This window comes from Ceratocystis lukuohia (genome assembly GCF_044167205.1).
Source record: "Ceratocystis lukuohia strain C4212 chromosome Unknown Supercontig7_pilon, whole genome shotgun sequence".
Taxonomy (NCBI): domain Eukaryota; kingdom Fungi; phylum Ascomycota; class Sordariomycetes; order Microascales; family Ceratocystidaceae; genus Ceratocystis; species Ceratocystis lukuohia.
In genome coordinates this window covers 1317784-1343171 of record NW_027263526.1, presented here as the reverse complement: position 1 = coordinate 1343171, position 25388 = coordinate 1317784, and the positions used below count along the sequence as shown (strand labels likewise).

Sequence of the window (25388 nt, the reverse complement as noted above, 5' to 3'; positions counted from 1 at the left end):
TATCTAGTTTCGCCCGCTTGGCCTGCTTCCTTTCTGTTCCGAGAGTTATTCTGGCCCATCTATCCCCAGCAACAAAGCGGGGAACCACGAGAGAGAAGGAAGGGGAATATAGCCGGTCAAAGGAAAGAAGAAGAAACTTATCTGATACTTTGTTCCTGTCTCATATCACCGGATAGCACGTCCTTCTCTCTTGGCTTTTAAAAGAGGCCGTCTCGCCTTGATTTCTGTCCTCTTCTTTTCCTTCCCCTCCTGCCTCCTTTCTGGTTGCATGATGAGCCTCTTGTCTTCCATTTTTTCTATTAATCCAATATCGCGCTCCTTGTTGCCTATCCCCACAGCTGGGACTTGTGCTACTGTCTGTATCGCTGCCCTCTTCCAGCCGTTGAGGGCTGCTTCACTTCCTGCTATTGCCGTTCAGCCTCGAGATAGCGAAGACAATACACACTTGCTGCCTGCCCAGATTGGAGGCATCGTTGGCTCATACGCTGTTTCCTTGGTGCTGGTCGCCGCTATTCTTCTCCTTCTTTCAAATCGTCGCCGTGAGCAACTCACCGGACTATACAATATCGACCAAACCGAAGGCGACATCTTTGGTATCCGCAACGCTCCCAAGCCTTATGCTGGGGAACTTGCTCAGCCATCATTGCATGCTTTCGTTCCAGCTCCGCCTCGCACCGTATCGCAGCCGTCAGGCGCGTTGTATTTGCAGACCAGAAATCTTTCTCTTCAAACTCAGAATCTGGGGCTTCCCTCACCGTCTAGATTTGAGTCTCCCCAGTCATCCCAAGCCTCAAGAACGCCACAGACACCTACTGTAAACGCCTCGCAAGCCAGTATCCAGCCCAACATCTCGCCAGTTTCTTCCAAGCATACTCTTGGATTCGATTGTTCCGTAGACCAAGCGATTGTCGAAGCAGATAAGATAATGGCTGATAGACAGCTGGAGGAAATGTACCGCCACGTGCTGCAGCACGAAGAGGCTAAACGTCTTGGTGTCAATCCTCCTCCTTTGCCCGTTGGCGAGTCCGTGGCTCATGGCCGTGCTTCTGTCGTTTCCTCAAAGAAGGACAAGTCCAGACCGGGGATTCTGAACCTTAGCCAATCCACGCCGGCCGCCGAGAAGCAGTCCAAAACGTCCCTGTTCAAGCAACTGCTCTCGCCGCGTCGCAACAAGGCACCCAAGGAGCTTAGCATTTCGGCTCCCATCATGACCCCACAGTCTGCCACGTTTCCACGGGATGTCCAGGAACTAAGCAGCATGACGCCACGCGTATATGCACCGACCTTGCCTCCGCCCATTCCTACCGAGCATCAAGACTTCCGGTCTGATACCCAGCCCAAGCCCCAGTCCCAGGCTGCCTCAATGAACCCGCCAACTCCCCCGGACTTTTCCCCCGCTAGTGCTTTAAGTATTGATGAGCGGCTGGAAAACATGCGCAAGACATTTCCCTCTGCTGGGAAGACGCTGGATGCTACCCACAATCCGCATTGCGGGCCTGCTTCTGGTCCGGCTGCGGAAGAGGAGCCAGCCTCCTCCACTTCTTATTCCCCACTGGTAGGCCTTCCTACTTCTCCGCGTTCTAGCAGAGGGGATTTTCCTGCTCTACCAGCTTCTCCGAGATCCTCGAAAGCCCCGGGCCAGTTCGGCAGCGCTGCTAATGCTTCGGAATTGTCACTGCCGCTATCGCCTAGAAGCTCTAACTTTTCGCGGCCCAACCAGCCGTCAGCAGTGCGGACGGGCGGTGTTCTGCCATTACGTGCGTATGAGCCGTCTCTGTCTACACCCCGGGCGATTGCGCAGACTACATTTGAGCGTACAGCCCCATTCGCATCAATGGGGGCGGGCACTCCCGGAACATCTGTGCCATACACGCCATATCAGCCATTCTCGCCAGTGGTGCCGGTCACGCCATCGCTAGTTACGAAAGAAGAGAGGAAGCGTATGAAGAAGATGGTGCCCAAGACACCGACTCTAGAGATGACGCAAAGCTCTGATGACCTCTGGTAGGCGATAGCAAGCTGTTGGTTGCTACTGAGCTTTCTGTTAGTCCTTTTTTTCTCATTCTCAGTCACTCGTTCACGTGATTTATATCGAATTTCCGGCTGTAGGGTTGCCAGTGGCTAGCCAGAAATTGAGGGGGTTTTTTGTCACCATGTATTTAGTTTTTTGTCATGTTAAGTTGTGGTTCCTTGGGTAATATCAAGTCAACTCCATTCCATCCACTATTCCATACTAGTATCGTAGAGATCACGTGATACACAATATAGCAGCGTAATTACTTGGAAACGCCATTCAAGATTGTGGCGTCGGCAATTCGTGAGCCAAGTCACTTTGCCAAGGCTCTTTCTTCCCTTTTCCTTTGGGGGTTTTTTATTCTTTTTTTTTGCAGGGGGGAAGAAAGGGAAGGAAGGGAAGGAGACAAAGAAAGACCAAGGTTGGATGGTAAATCGAAGGAACGGAGAAAGTGAGCCCAGGAAAAATTGACGGGGAAAATTCACCACCAATAGAGTTGTCAACAGGTAATTAATTATCTTGAAAGGGGAAGGGATAATCCTGATATTGGGCTAGACAAAAAGAAAACAGAGAGAGCCTTGAGAGCAAGGGCCACCTTAGATTATCGACTTTTTCTTTTTTTCCGCTCTCTCAAATAACTATGGAACCCTGGAAAAAAGAGACCACGGAACACCAAGGTCGGCCCATGGATATCACCAAATCATACGATAATCCTTCATGATCTTGCCATTATTTCCAACTTTATTTTACATAGGATTTTCTATTAGAGAGTCCAGAGAGAAAGAGTATTAGAGAGTAGTTTCCTACCAATGCACTAAGACAACCCCCCCCCCCCCTAGAGGAAACACAAGACAAAACGGACAATTACTGTTTTTGCAACACACTGCGGCTGGCTTGTTGGGTTGGTTGTTGGAGAACGAGGTTCTTACTTTTGCTATTGCTCGTTCTGTACTTTTGTTCGGCCACATTAGCTGTTACATTTTTTTTTGGCTATTTGACGTGTTACAATCAATACGGTAGGCACACGCAAGTAACTCGCTCACTGTTCTCGTCTTTTTTTCGCCCTGAGCGTCTTTGTCGGACTGGCCTGACATTTTGCTGCCGGTTGTCTTTTAGTAAAAAAGGGCGCTCCTACAGCACAATAAACACGCAGCCTTACGCCCCCTCTCGCTCGCTCTTCCCATCGTATCATTTTTGCCTTTTCAACCAGACAAGGCGGTCAATTAATTCACTGGCCAAGCGCAGTGGACTTTGTTTCGTGCTCTAACGCAGTCTGATGGGCTCACGCTGTTAGCGCTATAGGCTTCTGTAATTATAATGCTCCCATTATTTGTTTGTTGAAGTTTTACCGCTTAGTCTACGTTCCACAGGCCAGCGAGTAGCCCAACACGGCATTGCTACAGACCTTCAGCAGGCATCACAATATTTTTATTTTTTATTATTTTTTTTTTTTCGCAGCGCCACTGTTTCTATTCTTACTCCTCTCTTCCTGCTCGGACTTGGTATTGGCCTAGTTTTATTGTGTCGTCGTTTTTGCTGTTCCCGTCTTGTCGCTCATACGCTCATGCTCATACGATAATCAGCTCTATCGCCACACCCTTTCCCTCCTTGATCCATCCCATTACAATCCCTATCTCTATTAGCTTTAGCCTTGGCGGGCACTTGACCGTGCTCTATTTTTCTCTGGCCTGCTTAGCTCCTGCTTGTGTGTCTGCCTTTGCCTCTGTTTGCTCTGCTTCTGGCCCGCTCCTGTCCTGTTCTATTTTCCCCCATCAAATCTTTTCTCTCTCTTTCTCTCCCTCTTCCGATCGACCCCCCGGGGCCGTTGTATGTCAGACCACAATTGCATGATCCGCCCAAGTGTGCAGTTTCAGATCTAGCCGCACTTGGACGGACTCACAGACATCGCATCGTTTGTTACTGTTGTTAGAGCCAAAGAGGGCAAAGGGGTTAATAGATGGCTAATTCAGAGCATCATAGAAGCAGCAACAGCCTTGCCGGTGCCGGCGCTGGCACTGGTGTTGGCGCTGACGGTCTTTCATCTGGTGTTGGTCTTAGCCTAGGTTCTGGTGCCCATACTGGTACTCACCCGTCTGAGGGTGACCCATTTGGCCCTGTCTTCTCCCCTTCATCTGCCGGTCCCGGCATTAACGCTACTGTCAGTAATATCGGTGCAGGTGCAGGTGCAGGTGCAGGTGCAGGTGCTAGCGATACACTCTATTCCCCTGTGGCTAGAGATTTGCACCCGTCACCTTTCCCACCCTCTGAGAGCTCTGTTGTCGAGGGCCTTACCCACTCGCGCTCCAACTCTCATACCGATACCCAAGTCCAGGCCCAGGTCCAGGCCCAGACTCAGCCTCCCCGAGATCATGCCCAAGTCCAAGCTCAGGTTCAGGCTCAAGCGCAAGCACAAGCTCGCCATCACCTGTCGTCCCATGCCCACCCCCAGCATCAACACCAACGTCACCAACATCAACAACAGCAGCAGCAACAGCCACAGCAGCCCTTGCAACTTGCCCATGCTACCCAACCCCAGGGGCAACCCCAGAGTCAAGACCCTTCTTCTACTTTGGGCCACGGCCATCTTCAAATTCAGCGCCAGGCTAATCATCTCCTCCACGAAGCCAACATCTCGGATCCTGGTGTTTCCTCTTCCGCCTCTGCTTCTGCCCTCAAGTCTTCTCCTGTAGATTCCCCTCTAGACAACAACAGCAATAACAAAGGCTCTCAAACCCAGCTTCAGGCACAACAACAGCCGCCCCAAAGACAGCAACCCCAACCGCAGGCCCAACCCTACTACTTCAACAATATTAACCTCAGCCTTTCCAACTGGCAACAGACTGCTCCCCCCGCTTTCAATACCTCCTCTCCCACTCCTGGTCCTCTTCTATCTGCTACCTCTATCTCTAACCCTGCAAACGCTACTGCCTATCCCTCGGCCTGGGATCTCAGTGTTCTTTCTCCGCAAGAGCAAAACCTCCATCTGCAACAACTTCAACTACAGCAGTTGCAGTCTCTTTTCCCTTACTCTCCATCAGCAGCCTCCGCAGCCTTCCAGCAGCCAATATCTAGTGGTCTTGACGCTATATCGCCTGAGGCTGTTGAGAAACTCACTCCTGCTCAGCTTGACCGGCTCAAGTCTATCAAGATGCCACCGCCACATTTACGCTATCACTCTCCTACCGGAATGTCTACTCCTGGTATGCTAGGCACTACCGATGAATCATACGGAAATACGTCCATGGAGGTCGATGTCGCGCAGTCATCGACTGCTACTACTAACAAGAAACGCAAGGTTTCCGCAGAAGATGAAGATGAAGATGACGAAGAAGAAGACGGAGGTCCTGTGAAGAAGACGGCTCACAATATGATCGAGAAGCGATATCGAACTAATCTAAATGACAAGATTGCGTTCCTGCGCGATTCAGTGCCTAGTTTGAGAATCATGTCCAAGAGTGCACGAGGCGAGGACACTACGGAAGACCGCGAGGAACTCCACGGGCTGACACCTGCACACAAGCTAAACAAAGCAACTGTATGTTGATGCTATCTGGTCTCTATCTGCTTTATGGTTGCCCCAAGCATTTCATTTGTCTGCTTGGCTTCTTTCAGTTGAATGTCGCCAACAATACTAACCTTGTTTTTAGGTTCTTAGTAAAGCTACCGAGTACATCCGGCATCTTGAAAAGCGAAACAATCGCCTCATTGATGAAAATCTCGCAATGCAGCGCCGGATCCAAGCTTTTGAGAAGCTATTTATGGCCGGCGCAATGAGCGGAACTCTAGGCCCTCTGCCCCCAAATCTCATGTCCATGCAATATGCTGCTGCCGCGGCTGCAGCACAAACACCTGGTCCCTCCCAGTTCATGTCACCGGAAGTTGATATGGAATCGTCACAGCCCCCTGACACGCCCGCTGTTGGAATGATTCCCGTGCCTGATGATATGAAGCGTCTGCTAGAAACTCAAATGCAGGGCCAGCCGTATCCAATGCCTCCTCAGCAGTTTGCATCTCCCATAGGCAGTCGCCAGCAAACAATTCAGCAGCAACAGCAGATGCAGCAGGCCCGATACCAGAATGGCGGTAGCAACTATGGGAAGCTCATGGTTGGCTCTCTTGCTGGCCTTATGGTTCTCGAGGCCCTGCGAGAGGATGATCAGAGCACCGAACAACCAGAAGGCCGTGGACTCTCAGGCCTACCAACATACATCGCTAACTTCGCATTGCCTCGTATGCATTTTAGCATGCTAGGATACCCTATGTCAACGTCGAGGGTCTTACTAATGGCCAAGCTCGTTTTGGTAGCTGGAATTTTTATCTACGTCTTGGCTCCTATTCTTTCGGCTAGGCTAGCGAGAGGGCCAAAGAAGCTAGCCGAGTCTAGAAGGCGCATGAATCCTTTGGTAGCATCCTCGGAGCGTGCTCGCGAGCAATCATGGGAGTATATTACTAGCAAGGTGTGGTTCCCGACGTGTGGTAATCCCGTCTTGGGGATGCTTGTTTTGCTTATCAAAGCTATTGAAGTTGGAATCTACTTCTTCCTTGGCCCCCATAACTACCAGCGCCTCTTCGGTCGTAGCGATGACGCAGAGGCGGAGCGTATCCGTGCCTGGTCCGAAGTTATTGACTTCCAGCTTTCCGGTCATGATGAGGCTGTCAGTTCCCAACGGCTTCTTTTCACCTTGCTCTCCTCAACCACGCTTCCAAAAAGCCCCATACGTTTAATGCGCAAGGCTGTCCATATGACAATTGCTGCCCAGTCGATCGGAGGCGCCATTAAAATTCCGTTTATTACCTCCTTTGTTTCTCGGCTTTCTCGATCCTGCTGGAATGATGCTAGATACCTCCATCATGCTCTTGAGCGTCTTCAAAGCATCTATTCCGATAACACGATTGATTTCGACAACGAACTCCCTCAACACTTAGCTCTACTTCTTGAGCAGGAGTATGACGATGTGCTTACCCACGATGTTATCGGCAAGGCTATAAACCACATCTGGAGTGCTGCAGGGCCGTTAAGCTGTAATATGTCTTCATGCTTGCCCCTAGACTTGGTTGCCAGCTGGTGGTCCGAAATGCTAGTCAACCAAGCGTTGCTTCAGAGCCTCAATACCAAAGGCGCTAGATCTTCTACTACCCAGGCTGAAGTCAACGCAGGTTTGGATCTTGCACTTAGCGCGTCTCCAGCTGGGTCTGTTATCGAGGCCCGAGCTGTTGTTGCGCAGGCCCTTTTAGCGGAAAGAAACCGTAGCGAGCATATATCTTACGCCATAAAACTTCTCGACCGCTCTAGTTTTGACGCCTCTGCAGCTAATGACTTGAACGTCTCGCTCCGATGTACTATCGCTCTGGAATCGTTGAGCAGGGCAAACGCCATAGATAAACCCATCTCACTACCGATCTACACCAGCCCTAACCGTATATCATGGCTATCGTCGCTGCTGAGTTGTGTGGCGACATGCAAGCTTATCGAGGCTCTTTCCCAGAGCTCTGGCACGGCTACGTCACACCGTGATATGGTTGAGTCCATGTCCAAAGACCTGCGACAATGGATTGGGGGTGGCCAGGGAAAGACCAGCGGGATGAACGCCCAGTTGCGCCTGGATTTGATTAGTTGGAGTCTAGGAATTTCAAAGTCCATGGCTTATCTGAGAGAAGATTCTGCCTATAGTGTTGCCGACACTAAGAGCCAGAGTCAGGTAAAAGCAGAAGAAGTGGTGGTGTGATGAATGTGCCTGGAAAGGTATGGCATGGTATGTTAACGGCTAGTAGTATCAACCTGGTGACTACATAATTCACAGCTATGCGTTGTTTTGACTATTATGTCATAAGTACTATGTGACCGGCTTGATTTGCGCTGTAAATATAGAGGCTTTTAGTGGGGGTGGTGGTCTAGAACCGTCTGTAGATCTAGTTTTGTGAGCATGTATAGGAGGTAAACCTTAAAAATGACCTCTGCCAAGTACAGCCCCTCATAACCCTGTATGTCGCTAGACTTTTGGCCCTAACATCAAGAGCAGTTCAACTTCTTTAAGCAGCTTCATAGCTGGCCTCGGGCATCCCTCTATCAACAGCACAACGGAAGAAGAAGGACAAGAAAAGGGAAGAAGCACCTTGAAAATGGCCGATTTCCAGTTTCCGCGAGAATATAGCTTTCCTCCATTCTTCACGCGCCAGACAAATCTGACCACACATCACGCCCAGCTGACAAAATGGTCTGCCCTTGTCCTTGCATACTGCCAACACCATCGCATTTATAAGCTGTCCATCTCACCATCAAGCGGTGCCGGCGCAGGCGCATCTGCCAATGCACCAGGGAATGCATCGACGCTTCCCCTAGGTTCCTCGCCCCTCGCTGCTCCCAGCACGGCCGTGTCGCCTCCCGACCTCTTTGCCAACCCCCGCATCAACCGCCGGCTGGCAACAGCTGACATCCGTGAGGTTATTGACTTTATGCGGCGTGACGGCCGTGCCGAGTATGTGTATTCCTCGGGCGGGCGTGACGGCGGCGTAAGCGCGGGGGGTACGGCAGCGGGCGGCGATGTGGTCTGGGTCTATTGGCGGACGCCGGAGGAATGGGCGGGGCTGTTGGAGCGGTGGATTGAGGAGACCGGGCAGAAGGGCACCGTGTTGACGTTGTATGAGTTGGCAGAGGGAGAGAAGACGCTAGGCACAGGTGAGTTTGCTTCTTTTTTGTCTACGTGTGTGCATGCATAGGGGGAGGGATTGCTAATGTGCGATATGTAGAATTCCACGGCTTAGATAACGATTTGCTGCTTAAGGCACTCAACGTGCTGGTCAAGCGCGGCAAGGCACAGATCTTTGGACAAGATTCCTCAGGAGTCAAGTTTTTCTGAGATCCTCTTACGGAGAGGCATATGTATTCACGACTAGATCTACATCCTCATGGACTGCGTGAGAAAAAAAAAGACAGATACGAAACCAAGTTACCGTTCCAGGAAGCAAGGGCAGGGCAGGTTCACCTCAACTCAACCCCCCCCCCCCCTCCCCCCTTTGTCTGTTCAACAACTTGCTTGCCTGTAAAAAACGCCGCGTAAAGGAAAAATATAGTACAAAGAAGGGAATCCAATGAGGGAAAAAAAAAAGGCTACTCCTCCGCCTGTCTTACGCCTTCTTTTCGTTCTCCACCAGGTACTTTTCATCCCAGATCATCTCTTGCTTGATGGCTATCGCTAACAACCACTCGGTTAGGACAATACGCGGTTCCATATTGCCGTTGACCGCCATATCAACGAATCGTGTGTATAGCCTTTGTTCCTTGGGGGAGTTGGACGAGAGGAGGTATACTGGCTCCAGTGGGGCGCCGTCAACTGTAGGCTTTTCAGGCTTAATAACATTGCGAGCCGTGAGCTCCCGCCACGTGGCACCGTTAGCCTCGGCAATGGCACGGTATGTATCCTTACCGTTAGCCACATGATCAGAGCAGAATATGGGCACGCCAGCAAGTAGACGACCCTTGTTAATACGCGCTCGTGCAACAGCTTCTTGTAGATTAACATTGTTGGCTTTCTCGTATTCTTCGTCTTGCAGCAGAAAGTCGACTGGGTCAAGCAAAGTATCCTGGTCAAGAACGCCGTCGATAAAGGATGTGTTGATGAGGATGGGCCCCCGCGCTAGCGTCTTGAGAAACTTGAGTGTACGGAGGACTTTGGGTGCTGCAAGGTACTGACAGGGATTTCCGTCTTCAACAAGCTTGATACCAAACTCTCGAAGCCGCGCCTATGTGAGGATATTCTTATATTAGCACACCCGTGACCATTATAGCATGCAATACTGCCTTGTGTCTGGATTTCTCACCTTCTCGCGCTCTTCTAACTTCGGGTTGTTTGACCAGCGCCTGAAGCCGGTTGTCATGATGCGATACTTGATATCTGGCAACGCCTTCCGCTTCTTAGTCGTGTGCGCCTCTTGTCCATCGCCATCAGGCTCCTTGCTGTCTGCTTGCTCGGTCCGCCGGCCCTTTGTAGATTCGCGCATCGCCTTTTCCAGCTCGTCAGCCGCGCGTCTCCCGCCCCAAACACCGCCGCTGTTGGTGCGCTTGTTCTCCCTTTCGTAAAGCTTAATGTCCGCAACAAGGTTCTGGATATTCTTGGCTGCCTTAGACTTGGCGCTGCGGCCAGCTGTAACAGGAGTGTCAATATCCATTTCGCTAGTTGTTGACGCAAAGCTAGTAGTGCCAGCGGTCGTGCTAGTAGAAGACTTGGCTCGAATTTGGCGTGTTGGTGTAGAGAACTCGGCACCGCCGCTATCAGTCGTAGAAGTCTTGCGTTGTCGTTTGACAGACTTGGGAGCTGCAGCGGCCGGCGGTTCCTCTTCCATGTAGTTGAGGGTGCCTTTGGCAGGACCCCTTTGGAAGACATTGTCGTTAGCAACATCACGGATGCGTCTTTTGAGCTGCGCTACCTTGGGCAAGTTCTCGCCACCAGGATAATAGAGGTCACGCAGGACAGCCTCGTCGAAGAAAGTCTGGCCGAGAACCTCACTAAGGTTAGTTCGAGGGGGAAAGTGACTGTATCGAGTATTTGAACACGGCTGCACAGCGCACTTGGCATAACTTTCCTCCACCCATAAATGGCTGACTATCTCGATACCCCAGTCCACAGCAGCCTCACATTTTTCGCCCGCGCGCCGAGCGGTAACCAGATGTGTGTTGTCATTCTTCATGGTCTTGGTGAAACTGGCACCAGCAGCCGTAATGAGGTTTTCTAGGTACGTTCGCGCCTCGCCGCCATAGTTGGACACTGTGATTTTAAGGCCTTCAAAACCCTTGAGGGGCTCTTTGGGGATGGGATAGTGCAAAAGCCGCCGCAAGGGCGAGGTCCATTGGTCATTGACAATGAGGTGGTAGAGCCAGGACAGATTGCCTACATCTTTGCAGAGATGCGATGCCCGTACATAGTCCTTGCCATAGCGGTATCTTCCGATGTACATATCACAGTCGTCTGTGTTGTCTACGACCGAGCCACCGGATTCTTTAATGAGGTCAGCGATAGTGGTACGCAGGTCGTTGGCAAGCACAAGATCATTTCCCAGCATAACTGCCTTTTTCTGAAACACTCGTAGTGGCGCCCTGGAGCCTTTAACAACTGGTCGCGGCAGCGCGGCAGGATTGGGATCTATGGCACCAACAATGCCCTTGCTCGGTGGAATCTTGAGGTTGTCTTTAGGATCGGTGGTGAACACTTCCATGTTGGGAAGTGTATATGGGGTTTCGTCGATGCGCTTGCCGAGCTTGAAGCAGTCGTTAAACCTAGACAAAGAATGTCAGATAACTTGCAAATCCAAAGATTAGGGTGTATGTAGCTTACCAATGAGGGATAACAAAGACACCTCGAAAGCCCTTGGCTTTAGCCTGGGCTGATAGTTCCTCCGTCAAGTATGGCGCACATATATGCGTGGTGAGGCGAGTAACAGTTCGATTTTCAGTGCCTCCAAGCGCCATAGTAGCCCCAACAATAGTGTCCGTATCTGTCTCTGAGAGTCCGCTGCACGTGACGACAACATTCGAGAATATCAAGCGTGGGTCTGGCGAGTATGGGCGCAGCTGTGGCAGCTTGCCTCGGGTTAAAGCCTGTTGAATCCAGTGGTGGCTGACTACTGGGATCATGAACGCTTGGGCGTCCACATACTGCGGAAAATCGATGGTGGTCGAGATGATGTGTGTTGCTTCAAAGGTCCGGAGATCGTTGTCGTCGAGGGGAGCACAGACCGAGCCTCCATTCTTGCCGACGATTTCAGAGAGCTATGCGGAGGCGTTAGCTTCACACTAATATTCGTTTATTTGTTACAGCCTACATAATGCAGGCTGCAGAGCGGGCAGAGATTTGACAAACCTCGCCAATCAACTTCGTTGATAGTAAATCACTGGGGACAAATGCAAAGACGCACTGGTCGAACACGGCCTTTGATCCCCCCATTTTGGTTGCACTATCAGCAAAACAGCGTAAAAGCTTGAATATAGCCGTGGATTTATGGCCCGAGGAGATATGGCAAAGTGCAAATAGCAAAGCAGTACGATTTTATTGTGTCTAAATTGACGTCTTATTTGCCTAAATTTGAAGCGCAAAGTCTACATGTTCTCCACGAAACGCGCTGGGCACCTCATGACGCGCTTAAGTCAAGTCGGGTAGTCACGTGATAGCTAAGCAAGTGGGGTATGGCTAAAAAAGGCTTAATTCCATTTAGCTAAAGGACAGCTGCCGACAGCTGCTCACACACTCAGTTTTAGTGATACCTTGCAACATTACAAAAACCTTGTGTAAGTCCTATGGAGCGCATTTTGTTTGCCCTTTCTAATCATACCAAATTGCATTCATGCCAAATCCAGGCTCCGGTATGCGCACTCGTGCCACGCGCGCAAAGAACTCATCCTGCCAGCGATACATCTCTACCCAACCCTCCTGGTCGTCGGTAATAGCCACCCACTCATCGCTCCAGTCACAGGGCGCTACGGCATTGCTGTGGCCTCCGCTAGTTGGGGTTGGGTTCAGGCAGATCTGTCTCTCGATACTGCCATTGCTGTCGAGCCTGAATGCCGCCATGTAGCCGGTCAAGTCGAAACTATTGGACCGACTGCTCGCAAAGAGATACTTGCCGCTAAACGATACAGCACAGACATCGGCGCGGTACATAGTCCAGCGGTCTGGAATTCCAGGTGGAATCAGAGGGAAAGACCTATGTGTATATACCGGGAGCTTCGTTGTAGAATCGATGACGTACTCGCAAATGCGATTGCCTTTCTCCATCAACGCATATAGATAATTCCCTGTAGGGTGCATTGCAACCCAGCGAGGGTGATCGCGGGGATCAGGCGCATCAACGGAGCCGACCAGAAGCATGTTGCCAGAACTACTTGCTCCAGAGTCTTTGCGATGAACCCATAGTTTGTTAGCCCGCAGATCAGCCGAGTACAGGTAAGTCTCAGAGGGGTCAAAGACCATGCCGTGGATGCCGCTGTTGGGCTGGTACTCGTAGTTTTGCGTGTTTGTTTGCAACTTTCCATCTTGGTCTACGGAAAACACGCTGCCGTGCCCGGCATGATCGTAGAACGGGTTGCAGTACACCGAGAATGGCTCCTGTTTTGCGGGCAGCAAAAAGATGGCTCGTGTGTTGGTGTCACTAGAGCTGGCCTTTGCTAGAGGGCGTCAGTCAATAGCTCTCTGTAGTTTGAGAAAAGAACACTCACGATCATGGAGCATGGGATGAGATATCTCATGCACGATTTCAGTTGGGCTTTTCACCGCAAAGCTAGACCACTTCTTCATAGCCGAGCCGTACAGGTTCTTCTTGTCATGCTATAAGCGAATCAATGTATCAGCGTCATCAACCCGCGTTCTTTCTGTTTCGCAAGTCTTCACAGATCAACTCACACTGAAAGCCATCCATGAGATAGGTTCATCTTCTGGGATAGCGGTCCGCTTGACCAACTCCATTTCGAGAGTCTCATCGTTGAATGAAACAGTGAAAATAGCGCCGGGAGGCGTCCAGGTGCCAATCATCAAGTGGTGGACAGGCATTCTGGCGGTTCTGGAGATATGAAGAAAACGAGCACTTTGGGTGAGTCTAGGGACAAGTTTTAACAGCTTGTAGCCCATTCTAAATGGAGGAGAAGAACAAAGAGAAAGGAAAAACCCGCAACTGGCCTCACATTTCTCCCGTCTCCAAAATCACGGCATATCAAGCAGGTACCCAAAGCTAAAAAGCTAGGGTTGGCCGAATTCCTTTGCCGTGAGCAAGTGAGCAAGTGCCAACCCTAGCCCCCGACCCTAAAGACATCGGGAAAACATTACCGCATGAACTGCCGGAAATATCAACTACCGCGGCAAATGATTCTTCCCTAATCTTCTGCAAATTGTATTCGCAACCCTAGAGAACCCTGGGTCTTACCTGGATAGATGCGCTTCCTGCTAGACGTAGGAAGGAGGGGGGATTTCATTCTTCTTTATTATGTGCACATGACCATCTTATCTGTGCTCATAGGCTGTTCCCATAGTCCGCTTATAGGTCCTCGAGGATGGGTTACCCCGTATTCTGACCCTCTTTTATAATAGTATCAAGAATCTAGCTTGAGGACTAGGTAAGTATCGCGGAGATAGGGGGATGTATTGAGTTGTTTGATTCTAGGCCTGTCTAGTGCGTGCGTTCAATGTCATCTCATTATCCAGCCAGTAAAGCAGCTGCTTACGCCTGTACACCAAGTAGTTGTATGCCATCTAATTCTAGCATGTCTACATCTGTATGCACGCCTTGCCACAGACGTCATCCCTCTTCCCTCTTCCCTCCTGTCAAATATGCAAATCCCATGTCCTTCCATACAGCAGCCCATAGAGCTCCCTCATGAGCAAAAAAAAAAGTAAAAAAAAGAAACAACGGACAGAAAGCCCAGGACTAGCTGCCGTTCTCCTTCCCCTCTTCCCCTCTTCCTTTTCTTCACGCTTTCCCCATATTTCACAGCCCAGGCCCCTAGTTCTACATCGCCTTAATGATTTTCCCTGAACCACTCACATGGCCTGGATATCTCATTGTCCCAATATTTATCGCTCTAAACTAGACACCCGAACCGGCCCTTCCTTTTGTTTCTTTATCCCCTCCCTATTTTGGCTGTTCTGCTCCCTCCAGTAACAACACTCTTGTCAATTCCTCCTGTCTTGTCTTTTGCCTTAGCTTGCCGAACCCATGCCCGAAGAAAGGGCCTCCCCATGCTAGAATGTGGGGTAGTTGGTAATCAGCGAGCTAACGTGCAGCAACGGGTACGTGCTTGGCGCGTGGGCGGAGGAGAGAGGCAGAGGCTCACGGCAAATGCTAGCTGCTACTCTGCTTCCTCTTTGGGACGGCTTCTGCCTCTCCTTTTTTTTCGCCTATTCTAGTCTTGTCCCATGCTAAGTCGGGCCGTAGTAGGCCACAGTAAGACACCAGAAGAATATTCATGATGGAATGTCGGTTGTGTATTTTTGCGGCTCTCCAGATATAAAAGCCCAAGGCCATCCCCGGATTCTGTACGTTCTGTTTACCTCCCAGACCAGCCATCAAACAACAACTTCTTTCACAAACGCCCAATCACCTACAGATTCTTCTTTTCCCTCTCTCTTCTCTCTTTGCTATCCTGTTTTATTTCGTCATTTTTCTATTGCTCCCCTCTTATTCATCCCTTCTTTTCTCTATTCACAATGTCAACTGAGACTATCACCCTCACTGCTGCCCCCGCCCACAATGAGGCGCCCGAGGCTGGCCGCAGCCGTATGGACCGCTGGGATCCTACCTTCACCAAGCGTGTTTTGAGCACCATGGGTCCCAACATGACGCCTCGAAACCGTGAGCTTATGGGATCTCTGATCAGCCATCTCCATGACTTCGCCCGTGAGGTTGAGCTGACCAATGACGAGTGGATGGCCGGCGTGCAGTTCATCAACTACATTGGCACTATTACTACTCCCACTCGCAATGAAGCTCATCGTATCTCGGATATCCTGGGTCTTGAGTCGTAAGTCTTACATCATCCACTAACCCTAACCCTCGAAGATGATCCGCTGACACCAGCTTAGACTCGTCGATGAGATTGCCCACAAGGTCATCTCTGACACTGGCATTGACCCCACATCGTCTTCCATTCTCGGCCCCTTCTGGTCTCCTCATGCCCCCTTCCGTGACCTTGGGAGCTCCATTATTGTCAACCCTAACCCAGATGGCCGGGTTGTCAAGATGTGGGGCAAGATCACGGACCTTACTACGGGCAAGGGCATCCCCAACGCTGTGTTTGACATTTGGCAAGCATCGGCCAATGGAAAGTATGATTTCCAGGATCCCGAGAACCAGACCCCCAACAACCTACGTGGCAAGTTCCGTGCCGATGCCGAAGGCAACTACTCTCTGTACTGCTACTACCCCACTGCCTACAGCCTGCCTTCTGACGGCCCGGCCTACAAGCTGGTGCAGTTGATGGACAGACACACTATGCGCCCGGCGCATATTCACATTATGGTCACACACCCCGAGTTCAAGGGCTGCACTACTCAGCTGTACCCCAAGGACGACCCGTGGCTGGTTACCGACACAGTCTTTGCCGTCAAGGACGATCTTGTGGTCAACTTCCCTGCTCTGGAGGGCGATGACAAGGCCAAGCTGCAGCTTCACTTTGATGTGGTGCTTGCGCCGAAGGACTACAAGGGCAAGGAGTTCCCTGACAAGAAGGTGGGCAAGGCTTGAATCAAGGAAGAGTGAAGGAGCAGCAGGTATGAAAGGAAGTTGGAAAGTGGAGCAGGTCTGTACATTACGTTAACGTTATTCATCATCTTTGTTTGTTGGTATTGCATTTGGATGTCTTTGGGATTTTCTAGTTTAATTAAAGTTCTATTCAAAAAACCTGCTTAGTGAAAGGGTGGTTCGTGATGGGTCCTCATAGAAGAATACTCAGAACCTGCCAGGCACATTTAGTTGTTCCACTGTAAGCTCTGCCCCGCTTAATAGGAATAAGGTGGGCGGGGGCTCCAGTGCTTACATACCGAAAGTTTGGGTGTAGTGGCCAAGACACAGTACAGTAGGGTGGGCTCATGTCTTGGAGCAGTTACGATGGGTAGCGCCACTGAAAAAGCAAGAGCAAGAGCAAACGGGGCACTCATCACATGGGCCATTTAATTTTCACTTCTTACCATTTGAGATTATAACTCCGATGTTTTCCAGCTCACTTCTCACGTACTTGCATCTTGTGCGTCTTCTACTAAAAATGCTGTCATTTATTGGCGGCATATGAGTTTTCTTGCTTTATTTCGGTTTCCAGGTACACACTAGGCTAGAAAGCCATACTTATGGGCCTAGCATAATAATGTCATCACTAACTTGAGGCTTCGGCTTCGGCAAATTGCCCATAAGCGGCAACTACGAAGACTCTAAATCAACCCTTATTCTTGATGCTTATAAAACCGGATCTTCTGTGGCCTGGGTTAAATCGCGTGCAGCCTATTGTAGAGTGATGTCACAATATTAGATGTGTACAACCTAAGTCGAGTTAGTCTTCTTACCTCAAACCAGTTCTTTAAAACTAGAAGCCTTATCGTTATCCAGTTTTGGCTTCCTCTTTCCCGGGCTGCTACAGAGCATAAAATCTGGGGCTCTCCTTGTCAAGCTTGTGGCACCCTTTCGGTCGAATCACTCTGAATGACGTCATAGCCTTCTAACCGAGTAGAATTCGGCCTGCACGTCTGTACAGACAACAGCCAACATGTATTTTTCATGTCGGCCTTGGATTTTAGGGCAATGGCGGCGGCTGGCTTCTAGAAAGGAGCCTTGGCCGTTTTTTAGTAGTAGCTTTATAAGCAAAAAACAACCTTACATAGAAAGCAAGATACAAAGAGCCGAGGATATAATTAATAACAGGTATGACGCGTGAAATTCCATTAATACGGCCCTTAGAGCTTACTGGCTTTCGGCGCAATAATCGACAGCTTCTCCTTGAGGGTTTGCTCTGCTTCCTTCTCGATTCTAGCCACCAAATCTTTGCATGTAGGAATATCATGAATCAGACCAATAACCTGGCCTGCAGTCCACACGCCATACTCCGGGTCACCCCTAATAAACACTTCCTTTCCGCGTTTCCCGCTCACAAAAGGTGCGATTTCCTCGAACTTGCCCTCCTTGCTCTCGCGCTCAACCTTGAGTGCCTCCTCAGTAATCTTGTTCTTGAACAAACGCGTCGTGTTTCTCCAACGTCGCATTACCAGAGCGGTATCTGTTTCTTGTGCCGACACAATCCGCTCCTTGATATTACGATGCACCGGAGCCTCTTCAGTGCACAGGAATCGTGTGCCCATGTTGACTCCACAGGCACCTAAACACAGCGCTGCGGCCAGCCCCATGCCGTCGGCAAACCCGCCCGACGCAATGAACGGTATCTTGAGCTCCTGGCGTGCGCGCGACAGCAAGATGAAGTTTGTAATATCGCTCTCGCCGACATGGCCAGCACACTCAAAACCGTCAATGCTGAGAAAATCGACGCCAAGCTTAACGGCAGAGAGCGCATGACGGACTGTCGTGCACTTGTGCAACACTATGATACCCGCCTTCTTTAGCTGTGTGATGACAGGGCCGGGCGAGTTGCCAGCCGTCTCAACGATACGCACACCCGCATCGATGACGGCCTGTGCATATGCGGCATAGTCGGGAGGTACAAGTGATGGGAGTAGCGTGATGTTGACAGCAAATGGCCGCGTTGTCAGTGTGCGGCAACGCTCAATTTCAGCGGTCAGTGCAGCGGGTGTTGGGAAAATGAGAGCGGTGATGATACCAAGAGCGCCGGCGTTTGATACAGCAGAGGCGAGGTCGGCAGTTCCAACATGTTGCATGCCACCTTGGACGATGGGGACTATATTTTGGACGTGTTGATGTTAGTCAGAGGGCAAGAGAAGACAAACAAGAAAAAGGAAACGTGAGGAGACGCACCTTCAATGCCTAGACGGCGAGTGAGTTCAGTTGTGAGAGGCATCGCTGTGTTTATTCACCAGTCAATGGTGGATGAAGATGTATGTAAGATCTTTGCTGTCGGTATAAATAGGGGGAAAGCGAAATGAAGAAGGCAAGGTAAAGAGAAGAAGTCAACGGGTTGACAAGGAAAGTGTAACAGTTCTTCAGTAGAGGGCTAAAATAAAAATAAAAAGAGCAGCCTATTTCCCTTATTTAATACAGAAACATGCCGAGGCTCAACTTGAGAAGCAAAAAGAGCTCTACTAACTAAGGCTTAATAAGGGTTTGGTTCATGAGAGGACAAGGTAGGTGAAGCACCGCATTTTTAGCCCAATGCCATTGCCGCATATGGACTTCCGTAGTTTGGGGTAGTAGGTGATGTTTGGAGATTGCATGTGACGAAACGTTGTTATGGCTCTAATCGGCATAATGTCGGGTAAACACATGATGTATGATATGTGGAGAGACCTGGTCCCCAAATAGTTGAACAACCGCATGTTCATTTCGAAATAAGCTTTATGGTGACACTATTATGTGTCTACATGAGACAGCGGATTAGTCAGTCATGTTTGCACTGGTTGTGGCGATTTTGCATGAAGAATTTCGATTTAGTCTATCTACATAATTTCCTAGGGCTGAATAACCGGTGAGATGGGAGTCAGTCATGTGGCAGTGCCACAGTGTGGCTGAGACTTCATATTACTGCTCTGGTTTTGCCATTTCATAAACAGGTAATTCTGACTGTTGCCGAGCTTTAAACATACAATTTATTAGGGCCTGTGCAATGGGCCTATTGGTATTTCATCTGGATGGACTCCAACATTCATGTTATAATGGGTGGGGTGAAACGAGCTCTGGAGTCGACATAGGAGCAGTTACTACGGATGGTCAATGTGCATATAGTTACGCTTTGCTAAACAATGAAATGAAGGTGATGGAGATTCTCCAAAAAGAAGCCCAAGAGGGGAGAATGGTTGAGTAGTTGGGGAGTGTATGATCTAGAGGAGTGTGTACATGTAGTTCTATGTAGAAGCTTAGCAACAGATCACTTGGATGAGGAGTGAGCGTTCCCTCACCAGCCGGTGGATCGGAATCCTAAGATAGAAATGCGGTGAGAGCGTGAACAAAGTGCAACTCTCGATCCAAGAACTGCTACATGTTTAAAAGCCTTCAAGGTAACGGGACGATAATCTTGTGGCAGCCAAAGTATCTTTGCTTGTCCTTTCGTAATCCATGCACCATCGTCACTGAAGCTGTACCTAGGAAGGTTAGGATTGTCGGGTGATGGTTGGTCGGTTGACAGAACTGCGGAAGACATGAACATGTCCAAGTCTAAGAGTCCAGCATCTAAAGAGTAAATGGGATAGTGGAATGGATCAAGTGAAAATGGGATATGTCCTGGCGAGAGAGTGTATAGAAGGACACCAGAAATGACATTCCAAATCTTGACTGAAATACCCATTGAAGCTGACGCAAGTCGATGCCCATCAGCCGAGAATACCACTGATGTCACCTTGTGGTCATGGCCCTCAAGAGTGTGCAGACACATGCCAGAAGTGGCATCCCAGATCTTGACTGTCTCGTCGCCTGATCCTGATGCCAGTCGCTGTCTATCATCAGAGAATACTACCGATGTCACGCCTCCGTCATGACCCACAAGAGTGTGCAGACATGTGCCAGAAGTGGCATTCCAGATCTTGACTGTCTTGTCCCGAGACCCTGACGCTAGTCGCTGTCCATCAGCCGAGAATACCACCGATGTCATACAATCAGAATGGCCCTCAAGAGTGTGCAAATAAGTGCCAAAAGTGGCATCCCAGATCTTGACTGTCTTGTCCCGAGACCCTGACGCTAGTCGCTGTCCATCAGCCGAGAATACCACCGATGTCATACAATCAGAATGGCCCTCAAGAGTGTGCAAATAAGTGTCAAAAGTGGCATCCCAGATCTTGACTGTCTCGTCCCAAGACCCTGATGCTAGTCTCTGTCCATCTTTCGAGAACACCAAAGATGTGACTGTTCCGCAATGGCCCTTAAGAGTGTGCAGACATGTGCCAGAAGTGGCATCCCAGATCTTGACTGTCTTGTCGTCTGACCCTGATGCTAGTCTCTGTCCATCGTTTGAGAATACCACCGATGTCACCCGATCATGGTGGCCCTCGAGAGTCTGCAGGCAAGCATTCCAATCTGCTTCAACCTTTGGCTTTACTTCAATCCAGTCTGGCTCTTCTCGGCTGAAATTTCGTCTTGTCCAGCTCTTGGTAGGGCTGAATATTAGAGCCGAGGCGTAAATCTGAAGGGGTGCCATTTCAATTATTCCCACATGAGAGAGGATAAATCGGCGAGCATCTTTGACAATGTTCTGAAGCGGCTGTGACTCCTTTCCCTGCTGAAAGTTGTTAGATCCTGCGGGTTAAACCCATTTCTTTCATTATAAAATAGCTTACCAAGTAAACTTCTAGCTTTTGTAACGCGCTTCCCGCAACACTAATGCTATGTAGAAGGCTTAGGGCTTCCAGCCACTGAAGATACTTTTCTTTGAAAAACTTCATGATTCTATCTTGTTCAGTGACTGTGAAATCTGATGATGAGTCGCGAAGATGATCAACCCAGAATATGCAGCAATAACGAATTGGGGCCAGTGGGTTTGGTTCAGGAGTAGAAACTTCGCGGATGAGTCGTCCAGGTACTTGCAAGTCGTAAATGTCACGCTTTAGTGTAACGCGAAGAAGTTCTAATGATCGCACAAAGATCATGTGGTGCTGATGTCGAATGCCAGAAGGTAGTATCTGACTGAAACATTATTTCAGCAAATAGTCCCTTGCCGATTGATGCACAAAAGAAACAGCGGTACCATGAATAGCCAAAAGAGAGCCACATAGGCTAATAGCCTCTTCTACTTCCTTCATATCCATATCTCCGAGTTCTTCAACGAGAGCATGTAGTTCTTCCAATGTTAAAGATCGGTACGCAACCAACACTGCGCCAAGGATGTCTTTACACAGCTGTGGACTGCCTGATTTATTGATCTGTTCCAGCATTTTTCCGTATAGACAATCAAGTCCAGGTGGAAATGACTTCAACTTTTCGAGTGTCTGCCATTTTCGGGTCCGGGGACTGGAAAGCTCTTGATAAACTAGAGCTACCCACAGAAATGTACCGTTGGCATTTGACCGCAAATGCTCCAAAACGGAGGTTTTCGTTTTCTCATTCAATCTCTTTTTTGTCGCAAGTTCATCGGTTTTGAACGTGATGTAAGAATTGACTGCAGCTGAGACCGAATCTTGGTTTATCTCAAGGTGTATTTTAACTTTTTGCTCGGCATCATTGAGAATCTCCTCGATATCTGGCCAATTGCGACTTGATACAATCCATTTGGCAGGTGAAGCAGTGCTAATGAATTCCAGCAAGGATTGCCGTTCCACGCTACACTCATCCAGTGCATCAACTATGAAGATCGCATTACTCAGGCTCGGATCGTCCAAGATAGCAGCCACTATCTCACAAAGCTCATTCCAAGTTCCTGCGTTGTTGAACATCTTTTTTCCAGCGTAATCGTACTTCGCTCTCACATGCTTGGTAAGCTGTGGGTTATGAAGTGCAAGATGATGTATCAAGCCTCGTAGAACAGAAGTGGCTGTGTTAAGTTCACTACCACCTGTGGCTTGGCAAAAGAAGTACGATAGCGTCACAGATGGATCTAACATCAACTCATCGATGATGCCACAAAGAAGCATTGTTTTTCCTTTGCCAGGATCTCCCTTGATCCACAGAACTCGACATTGACCGTCACTTTTGAAGCGTTGAAATTCTTCATGATGGACAATCCATTTATAGCAGTCTTTCAGCAAACCGCCTTTTCGCTTTTCGATGTCCTTCTTGTCTGCTGTAGGACTAGTTACAAAAAGATCCGACAGACATTGCTTGTCTTTTTCGTCGTGCACCGCTACGTAACAGTTAGCTAGGTAACTACATTATGACTCTTCTTCTACAAATTGTACTCACCTTGCTGAATGTTAGGCTGGGACAAAGAAGTGACGCTGTTAACGGCCTTGGCAAACTTTTTAATATAAACTTCGTTTTCAGTAAGATAGTTTCTTGTATGTGCTGCGATATCTCCTATCTTATCGGTGCCCGGAAGTGTGTCGTCTTTGAGGCCATTCTCAACGTTGAATCTATAATATAGTCCAGTGTTGTCGTACAAATTCCTGAGCCGCAAATCAACGGGCTTAGATGTACCAGCAATTTTGGAATATGCGGTGAAGATAGAGCTTTTCGAATCTCTAATCCCTACCACATCGCCAAGGCCTGTTCCTATGCTCAGAATCATCATCTCCCTGGCTGGGAATTCTTCCTTGGCCTCTTTGATAAGGACTTCACATGGGTTATTGTATCCGTATTTGGCATCAACAAATTCTTCCTGATCTCGGCCAATCCCAATTGAAATATCGGCATTGGCTGTAGATATGGCCATGGCTATCTCCCAAATCTTACATTGAGCAAGCTTTCTAGATGTATCATACGTTGCGATGATGGTAGGTGACGTTTCGATATTAACCCTGGTCATTGCTAGTACAGCACTAGATAATAGCAAAAAAAGTTAGATGGGCTCCCTAAGGCGTGTACATGTAGAACCTACGTCTTAGTGCAGTGTTCATCCTTGAACAACATATCTTCATGCAGACATATGTGAGTTTCAAGGCTGTCTCCTGCCTGCCGAGCTATGCATTGGTGATCGCTGCAGTTCTCCCGAATAATCTTTTTAATGGCGCTTTCCAGTTTTTCCAACCGGGCGTCTGGTGATGGCGTAGAGAGATTTGTCGGCTCTAGACTGAAGACTGTGTTGGCCAGTTCTTTGTATGCTTTAATAGATTGGTCGACCGTCATTCCTAAACGTCCGAGCATAATAGCAATAATCCTGTGATAAAACTGTCAAAACTTTGTTTAGAATATGTGAGTATAACTAACCAAAAGCGTACCCGCCTGTGCCTGTACCGCCAATAAGATCGAACATTTCGCAAGGCTTTTGTGTTTCGGCAAGACCCCCAGATTTTCTGATGTGGTCGACTATATACTCAAAAATCAGGAGGCTAGACAATCCGCGGACACCACCGCCATCTGAACCAGTTAGTGACATCGGAAATATGATGGACAGCTGAGAGCACATGGACATACCTAGAGAGAGGATCTTCACTGGTGGCTGGGAGGCTAGTTGTCTATCCGAGTTCATCTTGATTTATCTCTTAAGAGAGAGCTAAACAAACATATGCTATCCGTGAAGAAAATAGAGAGCAATGAGGTAGGAAAACAGAACAAAGTAGCACCGCTTGGAGACTGTTCACTACGTTGTGAATATTGAAGCAAGCAAAATAAACGGCTAGCAACAGAGAAACAGAACAGCCATGCAAAGTAAGAAAAAGAAGGAAAAGGAAAGAGATAACCAAGCAGATGCAGCTTGTTGGGGGTTTGAAGGCATGCAGGCAGCGTGTTGCAAGTATTGATGACTGCTTAGCCGAGCGTCCAGTCTTGATGCCCAACTAGTAGGTAGGGTCGTTTTGGGTTGAAACAAGGCGACATGGGATCGCTCTCTCTCTAGACTTTTCTTGGTATGATAGTAAGATGGATACTACGAACATGGAATCGGACGTTTTTATCAGTGATCAAGTCTAGCAATCAAAGTATCAAGGACGGTGTGGGTGTTACGCCTGCGTCTGTGATACGGCAGTTGTAACCCTGCAGCTATTGACCACAGTAAGCAAGCGCTATAATCACTCACGTTGATACATATATATACGTGAGTTTCGTACGTATAGCGATCCTAAAAATGGATGTCGATTCTTCTGATTCTTACTGCTTGATGAAGAAGGGAGGAAACTCTGTGACAGACTTCCGAAGGTGACGCTTCATAAGTCTATCTTAGAGTGGGGTCAGGGTTAGATTGTCATGTGACCCTGGACCCAAAACCCACAACGGGGTGGTTTTTTTTTGCAGTGACAGGGACCTTTTTTGCAGCTAGATTCAACTTTAAATCGTATCTTAAAGCTTATGAGGAGTCATAACTCGAATGCTATATTATTCGTTCCTGACTGATCACTTTAGTATTTTCACGACGAGAAAATGAGAAATACCACGAATATTATTTACAAGTGATCTAACAAGACTACTTCGGCTAGCATATCTACGGCATATCGACATAATGTACTCCCCCAGCAAGTACAAGACTTTTCTCAATCTTTGAGACAGGAATCATAATAAAACCACAACAAAAACATCCCAGCAATTAAATCCAACTTCCAAGCGAAAGAAAGAATCAGGACTTGTGCCAGAAGTACAGACTGATCTAGCTAGCCGTAGAAGTGCCCAATAATAACAGCCCAAATCCGTCCCATTGCATGACGCAATGGGTTCATAGATGCATAGAGGCGGATACAGGGAAAGAGGGGAACTTCCTAAGTGTGCAAGGGTGGATGTGGGTCTTCTCCCCTCTTTGTGTAACTACGTCATTAAGCTCAACTCCAACAATTCGTTTGTGTATGTTGTGTAGCGTCCTATAAACTTCAAAACCTCAAAGCCACTGTCCACACTTTCTGTGGCTGAAGACCCATAAAAGGGTTGAAACCCTACCACAATATCTCGGGGTTGGCACATGAAGAGAATAAGGCAGGAGGGGAGTGCAAGAGAGAAAAGCCTTCGCACAAGAGATAGGTGAAATTCAATAAAAAATGAATTTACAAATATTGTAACTACGTTGAAGAGAAAAAGTGAAAAAGAAGCTATTCCAATGTATTCCGAGAGGTGAAGCTTCTTGTGGTGTAGAGCATAAGGCATAAGAGAGGGGCCCCTTACACTAGGCCTATTTGGATCGATTTCTTTCCTGAATACCGAACAAGACGGTACAATG

At 48.8% G+C, this 25388-nt stretch overlaps 6 protein-coding genes across 6 annotated transcripts; 3 read left to right on the top strand and 3 right to left on the bottom strand.

Moving 5' to 3' along the window:
* Positions 1-271: 271 nt before the first annotated feature.
* HOO65_070267 (uncharacterized protein) lies at positions 272-2008 on the top strand (the record flags this gene model as incomplete). The annotated part of the gene is made up of 1 exon (XM_071001288.1): positions 272-2008. One exon carries the CDS (start codon positions 272-274, stop codon positions 2006-2008), a length of 1737 nt encoding a protein of 578 aa, XP_070856985.1.
* A 1963-nt stretch (positions 2009-3971) lies between these two features.
* On the top strand, positions 3972-8871 carry HOO65_070266 (Sterol regulatory element-binding protein 1; the record flags this gene model as incomplete). Its single annotated transcript, XM_071004789.1, has 5 exons — positions 3972-5549; positions 5662-7713; positions 7983-7996; positions 8053-8690; positions 8777-8871. 5 exons carry the CDS (start codon positions 3972-3974, stop codon positions 8869-8871), a joined length of 4377 nt encoding a protein of 1458 aa, XP_070856984.1.
* Positions 8872-9139: 268 nt separating this feature from the next.
* On the bottom strand, positions 9140-13551 carry HOO65_070265 (Carboxy-cis,cis-muconate cyclase; the record flags this gene model as incomplete). Its single annotated transcript, XM_071004796.1, has 7 exons — positions 9140-9754; positions 9833-11285; positions 11344-11777; positions 11869-11962; positions 12338-13169; positions 13221-13329; positions 13405-13551. 7 exons carry the CDS (start codon positions 13549-13551, stop codon positions 9140-9142), a joined length of 3684 nt encoding a protein of 1227 aa, XP_070856983.1.
* A 1650-nt stretch (positions 13552-15201) lies between these two features.
* HOO65_070264 (Catechol 1 2-dioxygenase) lies at positions 15202-16237 on the top strand (the record flags this gene model as incomplete). The annotated part of the gene is made up of 2 exons (XM_071005108.1): positions 15202-15515; positions 15577-16237. The coding sequence occupies 2 exons, from the start codon at positions 15202-15204 to the stop codon at positions 16235-16237; spliced, it is 975 nt and encodes a 324-aa protein (XP_070856982.1).
* A 1199-nt stretch (positions 16238-17436) lies between these two features.
* On the bottom strand, positions 17437-18509 carry HOO65_070263 (Nitronate monooxygenase; the record flags this gene model as incomplete). The annotated part of the gene is made up of 2 exons (XM_071005099.1): positions 17437-18389; positions 18467-18509. 2 exons carry the CDS (start codon positions 18507-18509, stop codon positions 17437-17439), a joined length of 996 nt encoding a protein of 331 aa, XP_070856981.1.
* An 891-nt stretch (positions 18510-19400) lies between these two features.
* On the bottom strand, positions 19401-23717 carry HOO65_070262 (Vegetative incompatibility protein HET-E-1; the record flags this gene model as incomplete). Its single annotated transcript, XM_071004799.1, has 8 exons — positions 19401-19485; positions 19747-20873; positions 20935-21276; positions 21325-22433; positions 22493-23046; positions 23127-23405; positions 23467-23605; positions 23663-23717. 8 exons carry the CDS (start codon positions 23715-23717, stop codon positions 19401-19403), a joined length of 3690 nt encoding a protein of 1229 aa, XP_070856980.1.
* Positions 23718-25388: the final 1671 nt, after the last annotated feature.